The sequence below is a fragment of the Corvus kubaryi genome, unplaced genomic scaffold (assembly GCF_017639235.1).
Source record: "Corvus kubaryi isolate FWS band 111438036 unplaced genomic scaffold, C.kubaryi_AGA036_p1.0 split3-37304, whole genome shotgun sequence".
In the NCBI taxonomy this organism is placed as follows: domain Eukaryota; kingdom Metazoa; phylum Chordata; class Aves; order Passeriformes; family Corvidae; genus Corvus; species Corvus kubaryi.
Window position 1 is genome coordinate 1,310,772 of NW_024582087.1, and position 14,376 is coordinate 1,325,147.

Genomic DNA, 14,376 nt, shown 5'->3' on the forward strand with positions numbered 1-14,376 from the left:
GGCGATGGCGGCGCGCTGAGGGCCCCGCGATGGCGGCGCTGGCGCTGCTCTGCGCGGCGGCCGCGCTGGGCCCGGGGCTGGCCGCGCCGCGGTACCGCCCGGACTGGGCCAGCCTGGACGCGCGGCCGCTGCCGGCCTGGTTCGACCGGGCCAAGGTGGGGGTGTTCGTGCACTGGGGGGTGTTCTCCGTGCCGGCCTGGGGCTCCGAGTGGTTCTGGTGGCACTGGCAGGGCCAGCACGATGCCGCCTACGAGCGCTTCGTGCGCCGCCGCTTCCCGCCCGGCACCACGTACGCAGACTTCGCACCTCAGTTCACAGCCCACGACTTCCAGCCCCGCCAGTGGGCACAGCTCTTCCAGCGGGCTGGGGCCAGGTCAGCGCCGGGGATGGCCGGAGTTGGGGTCCCTGAGGGCATGGGGGGGGGTCCCTGAGGGGATGGGAGAGTTGTGGGGGTCCCTGAGGGAATGGGTGCCATGGCCAGGGGTTCCTGAGGGGATGGAAAGGCCTGGAAAGGATATGGGGCTATTCCCAAGAGGATGCAGGGGTCTCTGAGGGGATGGAAGGGGCAAGTCTGGGGATGCCTGAGGGATTGGGGCTCCCTGAGGGGTCATGCCCAGGGTGCTGAGGAGATGACAGTCTTGCTCCTACCGAAGTATTGATTGTTCATTCTTTTCCAGCATTAAAATCCACTAAAATCCTCTATTATTCTTATATTTTCTTCTAAATTTTAAGGATAGTGACAGAGGGCTCTTCACAGCATGGTTATCCAGTGCCTTGCTGTTTTAGTGACTGGGTTTGCAGTGAGGCTGGGAAATATCTCAGTTGTTCTTTTGTCATCCCAACCAAGTCCTTTTTTCCCCTTCAGGTATGTGGTCCTGACCACCAAGCACCACGAGGGCTTCACCAACTGGGGGTCACCGGTGTCCTGGAACTGGAATTCTGTGGATACAGGGCCCCACCGAGACCTGGTGGGAGAGCTGGGAGAAGCCCTCAGGGAGAGGTAGGGCCCTGCCAGGGCTCTTCTGTCAGAGCAGTGAATCCTCCTGGCTGTGCTTGACAAACAACAGAAAACCCCGAGTTCAATGTGAAAAATTGAGTGCTTGCAAATAATGAAAAATAATAATGCCAGTAATTTAATTTCCACTGCTTCTTAATCCCCACTGAAGCCTATTTCTTCCCTCTGTGTTTTGTCCTTCAGCAACCTCCGTTATGGGCTGTATCACTCCCTGATGGAGTGGTTTAACCCTCTCTACCTCGCTGACAAACAAAGTGGCTTCAAGACCCAGAGCTTCGTTTTAAAGAAGACGATGCCAGAACTTTATGACCTTGTCTTGAAGTAAGAGGCACAGCCAGTTCAGAATCACCAGCATTTCCTGGTTTCAGTTCTGTAGGGAAAGATGCAAAGTGGGTGCAAAGAAGAGAAATGCTAATTTTTGCCGAGGCAGATTCTCTTTGCTAACCAGTAATGATTTGTGGTACTTAGAAAAGGGGTCCACTTTTGCCCTGTGGAAGGTCTGATCTCTAGAATAAGGCAGGGACAAATTTTTCCTGCAAAAGCAATTGCCTTTAATCCTGCCTTTGTGCAAGGTTCTGGAAGTGGAGCAAACTGCTCAGTATTTAGTAGAACAGAAGAGTGATTTCACTGTGAATTTGCATCCTTGCCTTGCTTCCCCTTGCTGACAAAAATACAAGGCTTGGGCTTGGGGGTTGTTCTCCCAGCTCAAGAATGCCTCATAATTGTCTTTGAGGTGCTAAATTCTGGGTTTTTTTGAAGAGCTTCACTCTCTCTTGAGCTGTGGATCGACACCTTGTTCTTTGCTGCTGCAAGGACCTCACTTGGAGCTTTGTGTGAAGCAGAAAATGAAGCAAAAACCTCCTGGTGATGTCAGGCAGTGGGAAGGGGAAGTGAAAGGATCCCACACCCAAGAAACACAGTGTGGCAGGAGCAAACAAGCCATTTTGAAACAACATTCGTCTCTCTTAGATACAAACCAGATCTGATTTGGTCAGATGGAGACTGGGAAGCTCCAGATTCCTACTGGAATTCCACCTCTTTCCTTGCCTGGCTCTATAACGACAGCCCTGTCAAGGTACCGGTGCCTGCTGTCCCTCGTGGCCTTGGGTGGGTGTGGAAGGTCAGGAAGCTGTGGGGTGTGTGATCAAACCAGAAGCCTCCTTGACATTTGCTAAACGTGTTTTATATTCTCTGACAAAAAAAGAACCTTGTCCTGTGACAGCTGCACTGTCCTTTGCAGGACACTCGTGGGCAGCTCAGGCCAGGAGCTTTGTTGCCTCAGCTCCTACCTGAATCCCACAGAGGGATTCAGCCTTCTCAGAAGGGTTTCCATTACACAGGGAATCTTTAGGTGCTTCCTTAGGGGGGGTGACTGCCAGCTGGACAGCCCAAGAACAAAAGGTTCTGTGCCCTGAGCTGTTTTTCTTCTCTCAGGACACCGTGGTTGTCAACGATCGCTGGGGTTGGGGCTGCTCCTGCCGTCACGGGGGTTTCTACAACTGTGCTGACAAGTACAGGCCAGGCACCCTGCCAGATCACAAGTGGGAGATGTGCTCCTCCCTGGACAAGCTCTCCTGGGGCTATCGCAGCAACATGAGCCTCGCTGAGGTGATGGATGAAATGAGTATGATTGAGGTAAGAAAGCTGAAATCAAAATAACCTGGGGGAGGATTACTGGGAATAGGAGGCTTCTGGAGCAGCTGGTGAAGGATAAAACTCCTCAGTTTCTGTGTTGTCAGAGCTGAAGATAATGCAGTTTGTTATCTTGCTTTATCTGCCGCAGGAGCTGGTGCAGACTGTGAGTTTGGGTGGCAACTACCTCCTCAATGTGGGACCTACAAAAGAAGGGGTGATTGCCCCCATCTTCCAAGAGAGACTCCTGGCCCTTGGGAGGTGGCTGGACACCAATGGGGAGGCAATTTATGAATCCCAGCCTTGGAGGGTGCAGATGGAGAACACCACAGACACGGTCTGGTAAGGACTCTGCTGCTCAGAGCAGCTGAGCTGATGTTTATTTCTTATCTTTTCTTAAATTTGGTACACTCTGACCCTGAAGTGTTACAATTAGGATTTCATCCATTTTAGTTGAGTATGAAAAAAAGCCAACCCATCCTTTAAAAAGTGTCCACGCTGTCACCACTGTTTAAGTAGTGGTCCTGGCCAGAAATGCCTACAAAACTGAGTTGTTTTTATTTCCTCCAGTGTGGTCAGCCCAGAAATGTAGAGCAGGGATCAGGATGAGGCCGTGTATCCACCCTGCCTGAGGCCAGGCCAGGTTGACAGTGACATTTGCACACCTGGACTTTGTATGGGTTTCATCAGCCAGCGCTGACGGGCTGATCGTGGGTCCAAAGGGACAGATTTTGGAATGAGTGGCAAGGAGGTGACCCCTGTGGACTGACAGAAGGCCAGGCAGAGTTCTCGTGCTGGCTGGAAAGGTCAGGTTGGTGTCTGGTGCCCTTCACCCTGCTGAACTCCTGCTCCCTCAGGTACACCTCCAAGGGACCAGTGGTCTTTGCCATCTTCCTGCTCTGGCCTCGGGACAGTGACCTGCATCTGTCCTCGCCCATTCCATCCCCAGGCACACGGGTAAGGGACTTTAAAAAAGACAGCACACACTGAGAGTCCATTTGGGGGTGTTTGTGGGCTGGGAAGGACCAGCCTGACTGCATTTAGGAGCTGGGGGGAGCGGGAAAGTTGTGTGCTGTGGGCTCCCTGCAGATCCTTGCAGCATCCCAGGCTGCTCCCCAGGCTTTGGCCCACTTGACGTGGAACACAGGGCTGGAGTTGCCAGGACAGGCTCATGACTGCCAGGGAACAGGCAGAGACTCTTCTCCTGGAGTCTTTTGATCCTGCTGTCGCAGGGCAGGGAACCAAATATCCCCAGAGCAGGAGTGGCTGTTCCTGCAGCCCAGATTCAGCTCAGGTGCACTGCCCTGCTCGTGGCAGATGTCACCGTGACGCAAATGTTCGAGTGTCCTTTGCTCTGAACAAACAGGGGCAAAGCATCAGCAACAAACACCCCCCAAAACAACAAACCAGAGCCTGGTGTGGCCTCAGAACACCCCGTGTGTCGCCCTTTGTGCCACGTGAGCCACGGCTGGGGACCTGCAGGGCTGCCCTGGCCTGTGGGCAGTGCTGGGGTGTGCAGAGAGGACCTGGTGAGCTCCAGCTGAGTGTCGCCTCCTTTCCTCTGCAGGTGACACTGTTGGGGTATGCTGGCACTCTGAAGTGGCAAAAATCCCCAGGGAAAGGGATGCTCATAACCCTGCCCTACATGCTCCCGTCTCCTCTCCCTCCTCAGTCCGGCTGGGCGGTGAAGCTCGAGGGTGTGAAGTGATGCCTGTGGGGGGGACACAGCCCCTCCCCCTGCCTTTCTTTTTGATTGAGGGTTTTTATTTTTCACGTTGAATACATTATTTTTCACTCAAGAGAATCTCTCCTCCAATCTCTGTTGCCTTGTGTTACGTTGGTGTTGGTCAGCTACTTCCATGATGAATAAATCCAATGGAAGCTTGCTGGAAGAGATCTGGAAGAAATCATCTGTAAAAAATGTGACACAAATCCATCAACAAACTTCAGTTAATATTCTGCTGCAGACAGCTACAAGAAAAGGTTTTGTTCTTGGTGAATTTTTAAGAGACTGCACCATTGTGAGTTGCACTTCTGAGCTAATGAACTTTCAGCTCCAGTGAGAGCAGGTTTCCTGCGTGGATGCTGAACTCCTTACAAAGGGTTCAACAACGCGTGTCTGAGGGATGAAACTGCTCACAGGAGCACGCAGGTTGCTGCGAAGGCCCCACAACCTTGCAGACAGGCTTTGTCTTATTCCTGTCTGAGCACAACCTGCCAGAACACTGGGAGCTGAGCACGAGCAGAGCCCCGGGGCTGGGCCACGTGCGGAGCTGGTGCTGCGGGGGCTGTTTCAGAGAACCGTGCGCCAGGGACCCGCTCGCAGGAGCACCGCCCGGCTCCGGGGATGACGCCGTTACAAACAAAAAAAAAAGGGGGACAAAAAGTGACAACAGAACGACGGCCTCTTCGCCTCGCAGCCCCATCACGCCGGTAACCTCTGGCGCGGAGCGGGGGCCCGTCCCAAAACAAACAGCGCCGTGTTTACCCAGCGCGCCGGCCAGCGGGAAAGCCGCGGTATAAGTGCGCGGCGGGCGGGCGGGCGGGCAGACGGAAACATGCCGCGGTGCGACACGGGCTGCGCGCCGCGGGACGGCGCCTGGGGACAGGTACGGGCTGGCTCCGGACGGCGGCGAGGGCACGGAACCGGAGGAGAGGGCACGGAACCGGAGGAGAGGGCACGGAACGGGAAGAGAGGGCACGGAACCGGAGGCGGCGGTGCCGGTGCCACGTGCGGAGCGGTGCCCATGTGACCCCCGCGGCCACGCCCCCTGCGAGTCACGTGTCGGGGCGGTGCGGTCACGTGAGCGGGCGAAGATGGCGGCGGCGCGGCGGCTGCTGCCGCGCTGGGCGGGATCGCTGCGGCCCGTGAGGGAGCGGAACGGGGGGAGGGAGCGGGCAGGGGTCGGATCGGGGAGCAGAGGGAGCGGGGGGTGCTGGCACAGAGCCGAGCGGAGCTCGGCTGACTCTTCTCTCTGTGCCAGGTGAGCTCCGCGGCGGCGGCGAGCGCGGGGTACCCGAAGCGAGTGAAGGTGGTGGAGGTGGGACCCCGAGACGGGCTCCAGAACGAGAAGGTACCGGCGGGTTCGGGCTCCCAGCACCTCCCGGGGGAGGTTGTCCAACCAAATCCCCCGAATGTCCCACTGTGCCCACCAACGCGGCTTCTTTTGTTCTTTAGAAGCTTTTTGATATTGAAAAAAAAAAATTTTCTCAGTGAAAACTGTAATGTGAAATTAATAACTTTAGGTCATTCTTCTTCTTTTCAGAATGTTGTACCCACACCAGTGAAGATCAATTTAATCAACATGCTGTCAGAGACGGGGCTGCCGGTCATAGAGGCCACCAGCTTCGTGTCCCCCAAGTGGGTTCCTCAGGTCGGTGTGCGGAGAGGACTTGAAGTGGTTCTAAAAGTACAACAATCCAGTGATGCTGCTTGCTCCAGATTCGCTGTTACTGGGCAAGAGCCAGCAGAGGAGCTGTGATATCCCAGAGCTTCCCTTTGGACCCTGGAAAGAGCACAGGGACAGGCAGGTCACACACAAACAGCTGGTTGTGCACATTGGCCTGGCTGGGTGACTCCTGACCCCTCACAGGGTGCAATTCTCTTTGCTTTTAGAGGCTCTGATCCCTAAATATTTCTGTGCCCGTTATAAGAAGGAATTTTAATGATGATTTTGTGACTGGCAGACTGACTGACCCTCACAGAGCTTTCCTGGTTTGCTTTGCAGATGGCTGATCACACCGAGGTCATGCAGGGCATTAATAAATTACCTGGGATCAGCTACCCTGTGCTGACTCCAAACCTGAAGGGATTCCAGGCAGCGGTAAGGGCTGGGAGAACCTGAAAATCCACATGGTGCTGTTTTCAATGCCACCTGATCCTTTGTGCTGCACCTGTGACTTCACCCTTTTCAAGGCAAACTTGGATGTGTCCTGGTGGTTTTGCTGCAGAATGAACTGAGGGAAGGATTGGGTTATTTGGGGGAAAAACGCTTTTATAAAATGAGAGAGCTGTCGTCAGAGATTGTAGATCATAGAGTCACTGAGGTTGGAGAAGGGCTCCAGGATCTTCAAGTGTAAGTAAGCAAGGCAGGTTTCTTTAGGAACAGAAGGGGCTCTGTAAAGGGAAGTGTTTATGGGGCTGGTTTGAGACATCTCTACCAAGAGGTGCCATCGAAACCCTCGAATTAACGCTCGGCAGTGAAGTCATGAAGTGGTGGCTGTTTGTCATTTCCCTCATAAGAAAAATCACCTGGCTTTGACGTAACAGCAGAGCTGGTTAAGGGTTGGACCGCTGATCTCAGGGGTCTTTTGCACCCTCAGTGGTCCTGTGATTCCACTTTGGGATTTTTTTATTTGCAGGTGGCAGCAGGGGCCAAAGAGGTGTCGATCTTTGGGGCAGCATCCGAGCTGTTCACCAAGAAAAACATCAACTGCTCCATAGAGGAGAGCCTGGAGAGGTTTGACGAGGTCATGAAGGCAGCCAGGGAAGCCAGCATTCCTGTCAGGGGGTAAGGAGTTCCTGCTGGAATTCACCCACCATGTAATCATTCATTCAGGAATGATCCAGGATCGCTTTGGATCAGATTTTCTTGGCAAACATCCCACATGGAAATGCACAGATCACAAACCCACCAGCCCTTGGAAAACTTTTCACACCCATGGAAGAAGAAATTGTTGAAATCCTGTAGCCTTTGTCCTCTGGACTTCTGGAACATAAAATTAATTCTCCCATCCTATAGACATGGAAAATGTACAAGTACTGACTGGTTTGTCCAGTAGAATCCCACTGCCCCTTCCTGACTAAAAGTGTGGGATTCTTTTTAACCACAGATATGTTTCCTGTGTCCTCGGATGTCCCTACGAAGGGAAGATTTCTGCAGCTAAAGTTGCAGAGGTGAGTCAGTCATAAATACAGCCAGAATTCCTGGGAGGCCTTTGACTCATTTTTGGGGATGTGAAGTGGGCACTGGGGGATGTGTCAGACCATTTAACCAAAGGGGAGGTTCCAGGTTCTCAGAGACTGAATCCAGCTGAAATGGGCAGGGCAATTCGGGGAGGTTTTAAATCCCAGAGAAGAGTGTCCAGGGAATCATGGCACAGCAGGACTGCAGCTCCAGGGAGGGAAGGAGCTGAGTGCACGTGCTGGCTGTTGCACAGGTCTCCAAGAAGATGTACTCCATGGGGTGCTACGAGATCTCCCTGGGGGACACCATCGGCGTGGGCACCCCCGGCAGCATGAAGGACATGCTGACAGTGGTCATGAAGGAGGTGCCCGTGGGGGCTCTGGCTGTCCACTGCCACGACACCTATGGACAGGCTCTGGCCAACATCCTGGTAGCCCTCCAGGTGGGATTCCTGCTCTGGATCACAGACTCATGGGATGGGTGGGTTGGAAGGACCTTAAAGCCCATCCTGTTCCACCCCCTGCTGTGGGCAGGGACACCTCCCACTGTCCCAGGCTGCTCCAGGCCGTGTCCAACCTGGCCTGGGACACTTCCAGGGATGGGGCAACCACACAAATAAAACACCTTCCCTTGGGGTTTTTTGTGCTTGCTCGGGAATTGCAGATTTTGTTCTTCCAGAGCAGCCCCTGACTGGGGGTTTCTTTGCAGATGGGGGTGAGCGTGGTCGATGCTTCCGTGGCTGGCCTTGGTGGGTGTCCCTATGCCCAGGGAGCCTCTGGCAACGTGGCCACAGAGGATTTGGTGTACATGCTCAACGGGCTGGGCATCCACACGGTGAGTGGCAGCTGCCCTGGGCTCTGCTCAGGCCTCAGCACAGGGCAGGATTTGGCCCAGGGAGCCTGGGCGTGCTGGGGGCAGCCAGGGAGGCTCACTGGGCCTGCAGTGCCAGGACAAGGGGAATGGCTTCCCACTGACAGAGGGCAGGGTTAGGTGGGAAATTAGGGAAAAAATATTCCCTGTGACAGAGGGGAGGCCCTGGCACAGGTTGCCCATCCCTGGCAGTGTCCAAGACTGGCTTGGACGGGGTTTGGAGCAACCTGGGATGGTGGGAGATGTCCCTCAAGGTGTGTCCTGTGCCTTTCCCATGCAGGGAGTGGATCTCCAGAAGCTGATGGACACAGGCACCTTCATTTGCAATGCTCTGAACAGAAGAACCAATTCCAAGGTGTCTCAGGCATCCTGCAGACTGTGACACTGAGCGGAATTTCTCCTTGGATCAAGAAAAAACTGAGGATCCAGCACTGGCTGGGATTCCTCTCTGATCTCCCGAGCTCCTTCCCGGCTCAGCGTTTGAGAGGAAACTCAAAATGCACCAGAATTGTGAAGAAATGAAAGAATATTCTATTTTATTGTATTATATTGGACCTTGAGGATGTCACCATTTGCCTTAAAGAAGGGAGGACATGGAGGGGCTGAGAAAAGCTCTGACCAGACCAGCACCCACCAGCTCCTGCCTGCAGAGCAAAGGACAAGGCACAGATTTTGCAGTTAGAGCACTTCTCCAGGTCAGGCTTTGCCCTTCCTCCCTTCTCCCCCCTCTGCAAAGGCGAAGGCTGAGTCCAGAGGCTCCCCCCGTGCTCCAGGTGCCAGCCTTGGGCCATCTCAGCCTTCAGGGACTGTGCTACTGGACTGTGTATCTGTTGTAAGATACCTCTAAATGCCAGCAGTAATAAACACGTTATTTAATAATCTAAACTATTAAAAATTTGATTCAGCTGAACCAGCTAAGGAGCTTTTGCTGCTGGTTTGGTTCCAAGGGCCTCTTCTGTGTGGGAATGCTGCATCATGGCGGGCTGGGGGGGGTAAGGAATTCCTTCCACCCCCAGAAAGCAGAAACACCTCTGCTCCTCTCGGTGATCAGGTCCTTGGGAACTCCTCTATTTAAAACAATTTATTGAACAGTTTCTTTGTGAGACTGGAGACGAGCGGAGGAGCCTCGTCCTTTCAGGGGGCGGGGCGAGCGTGAGGCCGCGTGCACCGCCTCTCCACATCGCTTCGATAAACTGAAACAATTCCCAACCCTTCGCTAATGAGCGCCGCAGAAATGAGGCGGAATCGGGCAAAAACGCGAGCGGGGTTCGGGGCAGCGGCCTCCTCCCGCCGCCAGGGGGCGCTGCGGCACCGCGCGCACCAGTGGCCGCCGTCCCTCCGCGGTGTTTTGTCCGCGCCGCCGCCCCGTAGCCGTGACACGTTTCCATGGAGGAGCCGCGCGCGGGGAGCTGGGGGGGCGGGGCCAAGGCCCGGCCTTAAAGGAGCCGCGCCCCGCGCGGGGCTGAGCGGGAGCGGCGGCAGCGGAGGGTGAGAGACCGGGGGGACCGGGAAGGACCGGGGAGCGGGCAGGGGGACGGACGTGCTGCCCTGCCCTGCTTCCTTTGGTAGGGAGAACCCAAACCCCCGGGGTCTGGGGTCTCCCTGGGTCCCTGGGGTGATTCCAGGCCCTGGGATGAATCCAGACTCTGGGGTATCCCTGGGCCCCTGGGATGATTCCAGCCCCGGCTCCTCCGGTCCCTCCCGGCCCTGGCCCCGCTTCCCTGCTCAAATCCGCGTTGTTTTGCCTTCCCCGCCCTCTCCCACCTGGCCCAGGTGCTGTTCCCTCCCGCAGCCCCGGGGCGGGCCCGGCTGGGGGGCTCAGGTTGGGTTCCAGCCCGAGCCGCAGCTCCTGGGGGGAAATCTCCCGGCTCTGGCTCCACATCCCCTGGGAACACCGCGGGTCCTGCCCGGGACGGAGCCGCCGGGTCCCACAGACGTGGCTGCGCTTTGCAGGGCCCCAAAGTCCACCTTCCTGGGGAGGAGGCGTGGAGTGGGGCCAGCACTGGGGAGGGAGGCTGGGACCGTGTTTAGGAGCTGGGGGAGAAACACGGAATGGGTGAAGGGCACAGCTGATACCCCTGTTGAGACCGCCCCAATTAATCAATTAATTAATTAATAATGAGAACTCCTGCCTTTTGGGTAAAGCCTGAGGGAAATGGGTGAGCCCAGGAGCTCGGCTGGGTTTAACAGGAAGAACCTGGCCTTGTGTCCGGGATGTGGCACCCCCGTGTCCGGGAGGTGTGACCAGGCTGGCCACACCTGGTCCCTCCTGGAAGTACCTGGAGGCCGTGCTGACGTGACAGCGTCCGAGCTGTGCCCACCCCGCAGCTGAAGGATCTGGGGCTTTTCCCCCGCAGGGAGCCATGGCAGAGAAGATCCTGGTGACGGGCGGCGCCGGCTACATCGGCAGCCACTGCGTGCTGGAGCTGCTGCAGGCGGGGTACGTCCCCGTGGTCATCGACAACTTCCACAACGCCATCCGAGGTACGGGGAGCCCCATCCTGGCTCGGGCTGTGCCCGACTCCAGCAATTCCTCACTCCCCTCCATCCCCCAGGATCAGAGGAGCTCCCCGAGAGCCTCCGGCGCGTGCAGGACATCGTGCACCAGCCCGTGCTCTTCCAGGAGCTCGATATCACGGACGAGGCCGCGCTGCAGGAGCTCTTCAGGAAGGTGAGAGCAGGAGCTGCAGTGCCCTGGGTGCCTCCTGGGCTCCGTGCTAGGGGTGGGAGCCACGGGAGCAGGGAGGAAACGCTGTGCCCCACGTTCCTGTGGGCCATGGAGCCCCCTGGGCTGGCTGAACGGAGCTCCTGGGGGAGTTCTGGCTGGTTCCTGCCTGGAGCTCCCCTCCCCTGCTGCCGTGGCACTGGTGCCCAGCCCGTTTCCCCCTGCAGCACCGTTTCTCGGCCGTGATGCACTTTGCGGGGCTGAAGGCCGTGGGGGAGTCTGTGCAGAAGCCTCTGGAATATTACAGAGTGAACCTCACCGGGACCATCCGGCTGCTGGAGGTGAGAGGAGCCAGCAGCGATCCTGCGCTGCTCCCTGGGGCTCCTCCCTGTCCCGGGACCTGCCGGCGCCTGTGGAGGGCTGGCACAGGCACTGAGCGGGATCCGTGCTGGCCCTTCCCCTCTCCCAGACCATGAAGGCCCACGGCGTGAGGAACATCGTGTTCAGCAGCTCCGCCACCGTCTACGGGGACCCCAAGTACCTCCCCCTGGACGAGAAGCACCCGGTCGGGGGCTGCACCAACCCCTACGGCAAATCCAAGTTCTTCATCGAGGAGATGATCCGGGATCTCTGCAAAGCAGAGAAGGTGAGGAGCCACCCCAAGGGGCTGCAGCCCAGGTCTGTTCCCCACCCACGGGGGTGACCGGGTGGCCCCGTCCGTGTGTCCCCAGGACTGGAACGCCGTCCTCCTGCGCTACTTCAACCCCATCGGCGCCCACGAGTCGGGGATGATCGGAGAAGATCCTCAGGGGATCCCCAATAACCTCATGCCCTACGTGGCACAGGTACCACCCCCACAGCCCTTGGGGGTTCACAGGGAGGGGGCCCAGGGTGGCAGGGCTCCCATGGGCCTGTCCCTCTGCGCAGGTGGCTGTGGGACGCCGGGAATTCCTGAGCGTCTTTGGGAACGACTACAAGACGGACGATGGAACGGGTGCGTCACGGGACGGGCGCAATTTCAGATTCCCAAATCCCTGGCTGCACCCCGGGCTCTGCCCTCACCCTCTGCATCCCCCAGGAGTCAGGGATTACATCCACGTCGTGGATCTGGCCAAGGGCCACATCGCTGCTCTGAAGAAGCTCAAGGAGAACTGTGGCTGCAAGGTACCAACCTTGGGCTGCTGCCAGCCCTGGGGGGTGTGGGGCTCCTGATGGGGGCTGAAGGGGGGCCTGGCCCTTCTCCCCTTGATGCATGTCCCTTATCCTCCTCCCAGGTCTACAACTTGGGCACAGGCACCGGCTACTCCGTGCTGCAGATGGTCCGGGCCATGGAGAAAGCCTCGGGGAGGGAGGTAAGGGCAGACCTGCAGGGTCCCGGGCACAGCTGCTCCCACAGACACCCTGATGCCCCCACAGCGGCCCTGGCACCGTTCCCTCAGCCCCTCTGGGAGCCCCTGGAGTCCACGGTGCTGCTCTCCCTGCAGATCAAGTACCGGATCACAGCCCGGCGGGAGGGAGACGTGGCCTCCTGCTACGCTGACCCCGCGCTGGCCGAGCGGGAGCTGGGCTGGAAAGCTGCCTTTGGTCTGGACAAGATGTGTAAGGGCATCCCCTCCCTGGCATGCTGGGCACTGCCGGGCCCCTGTCCTCCCTCACCTCCCCTCTGCCTGTTCCAGGTGAGGACCTGTGGCGGTGGCAGCTGCAGAACCCCACGGGCTTCAGCAAGAACTGAGCCGTGGCCGAGGGCTGGCCGGGCCCGGGGGCTGCTCTGAGCCAGCCCTGCCACCTTCCCAGAGAGCTGTCACCATCCTGGGAGAGCAGTTCCAGCTCCCCCTCCTGCCTCTGGCACGGGGCAGGAAGGCTGGAGCATCCTTGGCCTCTCCTCTCCTCATCCTCATCTCCCCAGGTCCTTGCATCTCACAGAGCAGAACCACAATGGAGAACAGAGCCAGGGCCTGGTTTGGCACCCTGGGCATGGAACCCGCCGTGGGAATACCCAGGGGCTGGTGCCAGCCCTGGCTGGGAGCAGGTGCTGCTGGGCCCTCCCTGTGCCCTGGGCAGTGGCTGCATCCAGCACTGGGACCTCTGAGTCCTGCTGAGCCCAAACTGCAGCAGAACCCCGGTTCCCTCCTGCCCCACCTGGCACAGAGAGGGCACCAGGAACCTCTCACAGGGACCACTCACGTTCCAAGGCCACCGTGGCTCATTTCCCCAGCCCTGGGCTCCGGGGCCAAGGGCTTCCTCCACCCCCCCTTTTCCCTGACCCTCAACGTGGTTTTGAGGACCAAATCTCATTTCCCACCTCTCCTGCTGAGCCAGAGAAGCCCCTGCCCAGGGCTGTGCCAGCCTGGCCTGGCTGCCCACAGCCCCCTTTCGGTGCCTGGTTTGGCCTCCTGTGGCAGCCACTTCCCAAACCCCGTTGCCAAAGGCTGCCCAGGAGCCGGCTCTGCCCCCCTGTCCCACACTGCTCCTATTTATTCCTGGCAGCTCCCAGGGCTCCACAGGGCAGGGATGACGCAGGCGGCCCCGTGTGCTGTCAGCTGGATGAATAACTTATGCTCCTAAATTATGAATTGAGCTTTTGATTTGTTTTTAAATAAACTTTCCTACTTTCTAAGTGGCAGCTTTGTTCTGCTTCTCCTCAGCCAGAGCTGCTGCCCCTAAAAACGGCACCCTGGGGCCTCGTGCCAACCCCACTCCCCCCCAAATCTCTCATCCTGCCTGGCCAGGGATGACGCCAGCTCAGCTCTGGGATAGGTTGAGGATTTATTTCACCTTGATTCTCTGTGGAACGCACGCACACACACACAAAAACCCCAAACATGTACAAGGAAGACGAGAGAAGAAAAACAAAACCAAAAAAAAACTGAAAGAAAAAAACCCAAAGCTGTATTGAGGAATGGAGAGAAGCCGTTCTCCCTCCCGGGGTCCCGGCACTGCTCGGGCAGGGAGTGAGCAGGAATGCTCTGCAGAGGGGCCCAGCGGGGCCCCCAGGGATGGTCCCGGGCCCCCCCATCGCACACGGTTCCAGTTCACAGTCAAACAGGTCAGTCTGTCCATCACCAGCCCTTGGAGCCCCCAGGGAGCTGCAATCCCACCCCTGCCAGCCCCTGGTGATCCCAAGGAGCTGCAGTCCCACCCCTGCCACCCTCTCGTGCCCCCCCAGCCGAGCATGGGGGGCCGGGGCACAGCAGCATTAAAACACAGCATAGAAGAGCCAGCAGGGCAGAGCCCAGGGCAGGGGCAGAGCCCAGGGCAGGGGCAGAGCCCAGGGCAGGGGCAGAGCC

The 14,376-nt window shown here is 57.7% G+C and overlaps 3 protein-coding genes across 6 annotated transcripts; all 3 read left to right on the top strand.

Moving 5' to 3' along the window:
* The first annotated feature begins 14 nt into the window (after positions 1–14).
* On the top strand, positions 15–4,446 carry FUCA1 (alpha-L-fucosidase 1). The gene is made up of 8 exons (XM_042015722.1): positions 15–373; positions 866–1,000; positions 1,199–1,336; positions 1,985–2,090; positions 2,450–2,650; positions 2,799–2,989; positions 3,505–3,604; positions 4,215–4,446. The coding sequence occupies exons 1-8, from the start codon at positions 30–32 to the stop codon at positions 4,353–4,355; spliced, it is 1,356 nt and encodes a 451-aa protein (XP_041871656.1). The 5' UTR covers positions 15–29; the 3' UTR covers positions 4,356–4,446.
* A 742-nt stretch (positions 4,447–5,188) lies between these two features.
* Positions 5,189–9,334, top strand: HMGCL (3-hydroxy-3-methylglutaryl-CoA lyase). 4 transcript variants are annotated; one of them, XM_042015744.1, is made up of 9 exons: positions 5,189–5,256; positions 5,632–5,721; positions 5,914–6,021; positions 6,376–6,471; positions 7,010–7,158; positions 7,481–7,544; positions 7,808–7,996; positions 8,263–8,388; positions 8,705–9,334. In XM_042015744.1, the coding sequence occupies exons 1-9, from the start codon at positions 5,206–5,208 to the stop codon at positions 8,804–8,806; spliced, it is 975 nt and encodes a 324-aa protein (XP_041871678.1). In that variant the 5' UTR covers positions 5,189–5,205; the 3' UTR covers positions 8,807–9,334. The 4 variants fall into 4 exon arrangements, with proteins under 4 accessions (XP_041871678.1, XP_041871680.1, XP_041871676.1 ...); XM_042015742.1 differs by lacking the exon at positions 5,189–5,256 and adding an exon at positions 5,324–5,515; XM_042015745.1 differs by lacking the exons at positions 5,189–5,256; positions 5,632–5,721; positions 5,914–6,021 and adding an exon at positions 6,030–6,174.
* A 482-nt stretch (positions 9,335–9,816) lies between these two features.
* On the top strand, positions 9,817–13,706 carry GALE (UDP-galactose-4-epimerase). The gene is made up of 11 exons (XM_042015741.1): positions 9,817–9,912; positions 10,782–10,908; positions 10,980–11,095; positions 11,317–11,430; positions 11,559–11,735; positions 11,821–11,934; positions 12,017–12,083; positions 12,168–12,253; positions 12,364–12,441; positions 12,574–12,688; positions 12,766–13,706. The coding sequence occupies exons 2-11, from the start codon at positions 10,788–10,790 to the stop codon at positions 12,819–12,821; spliced, it is 1,044 nt and encodes a 347-aa protein (XP_041871675.1). The 5' UTR covers positions 9,817–9,912; positions 10,782–10,787; the 3' UTR covers positions 12,822–13,706.
* The last annotated feature ends 670 nt before the right edge of the window (positions 13,707–14,376 follow it).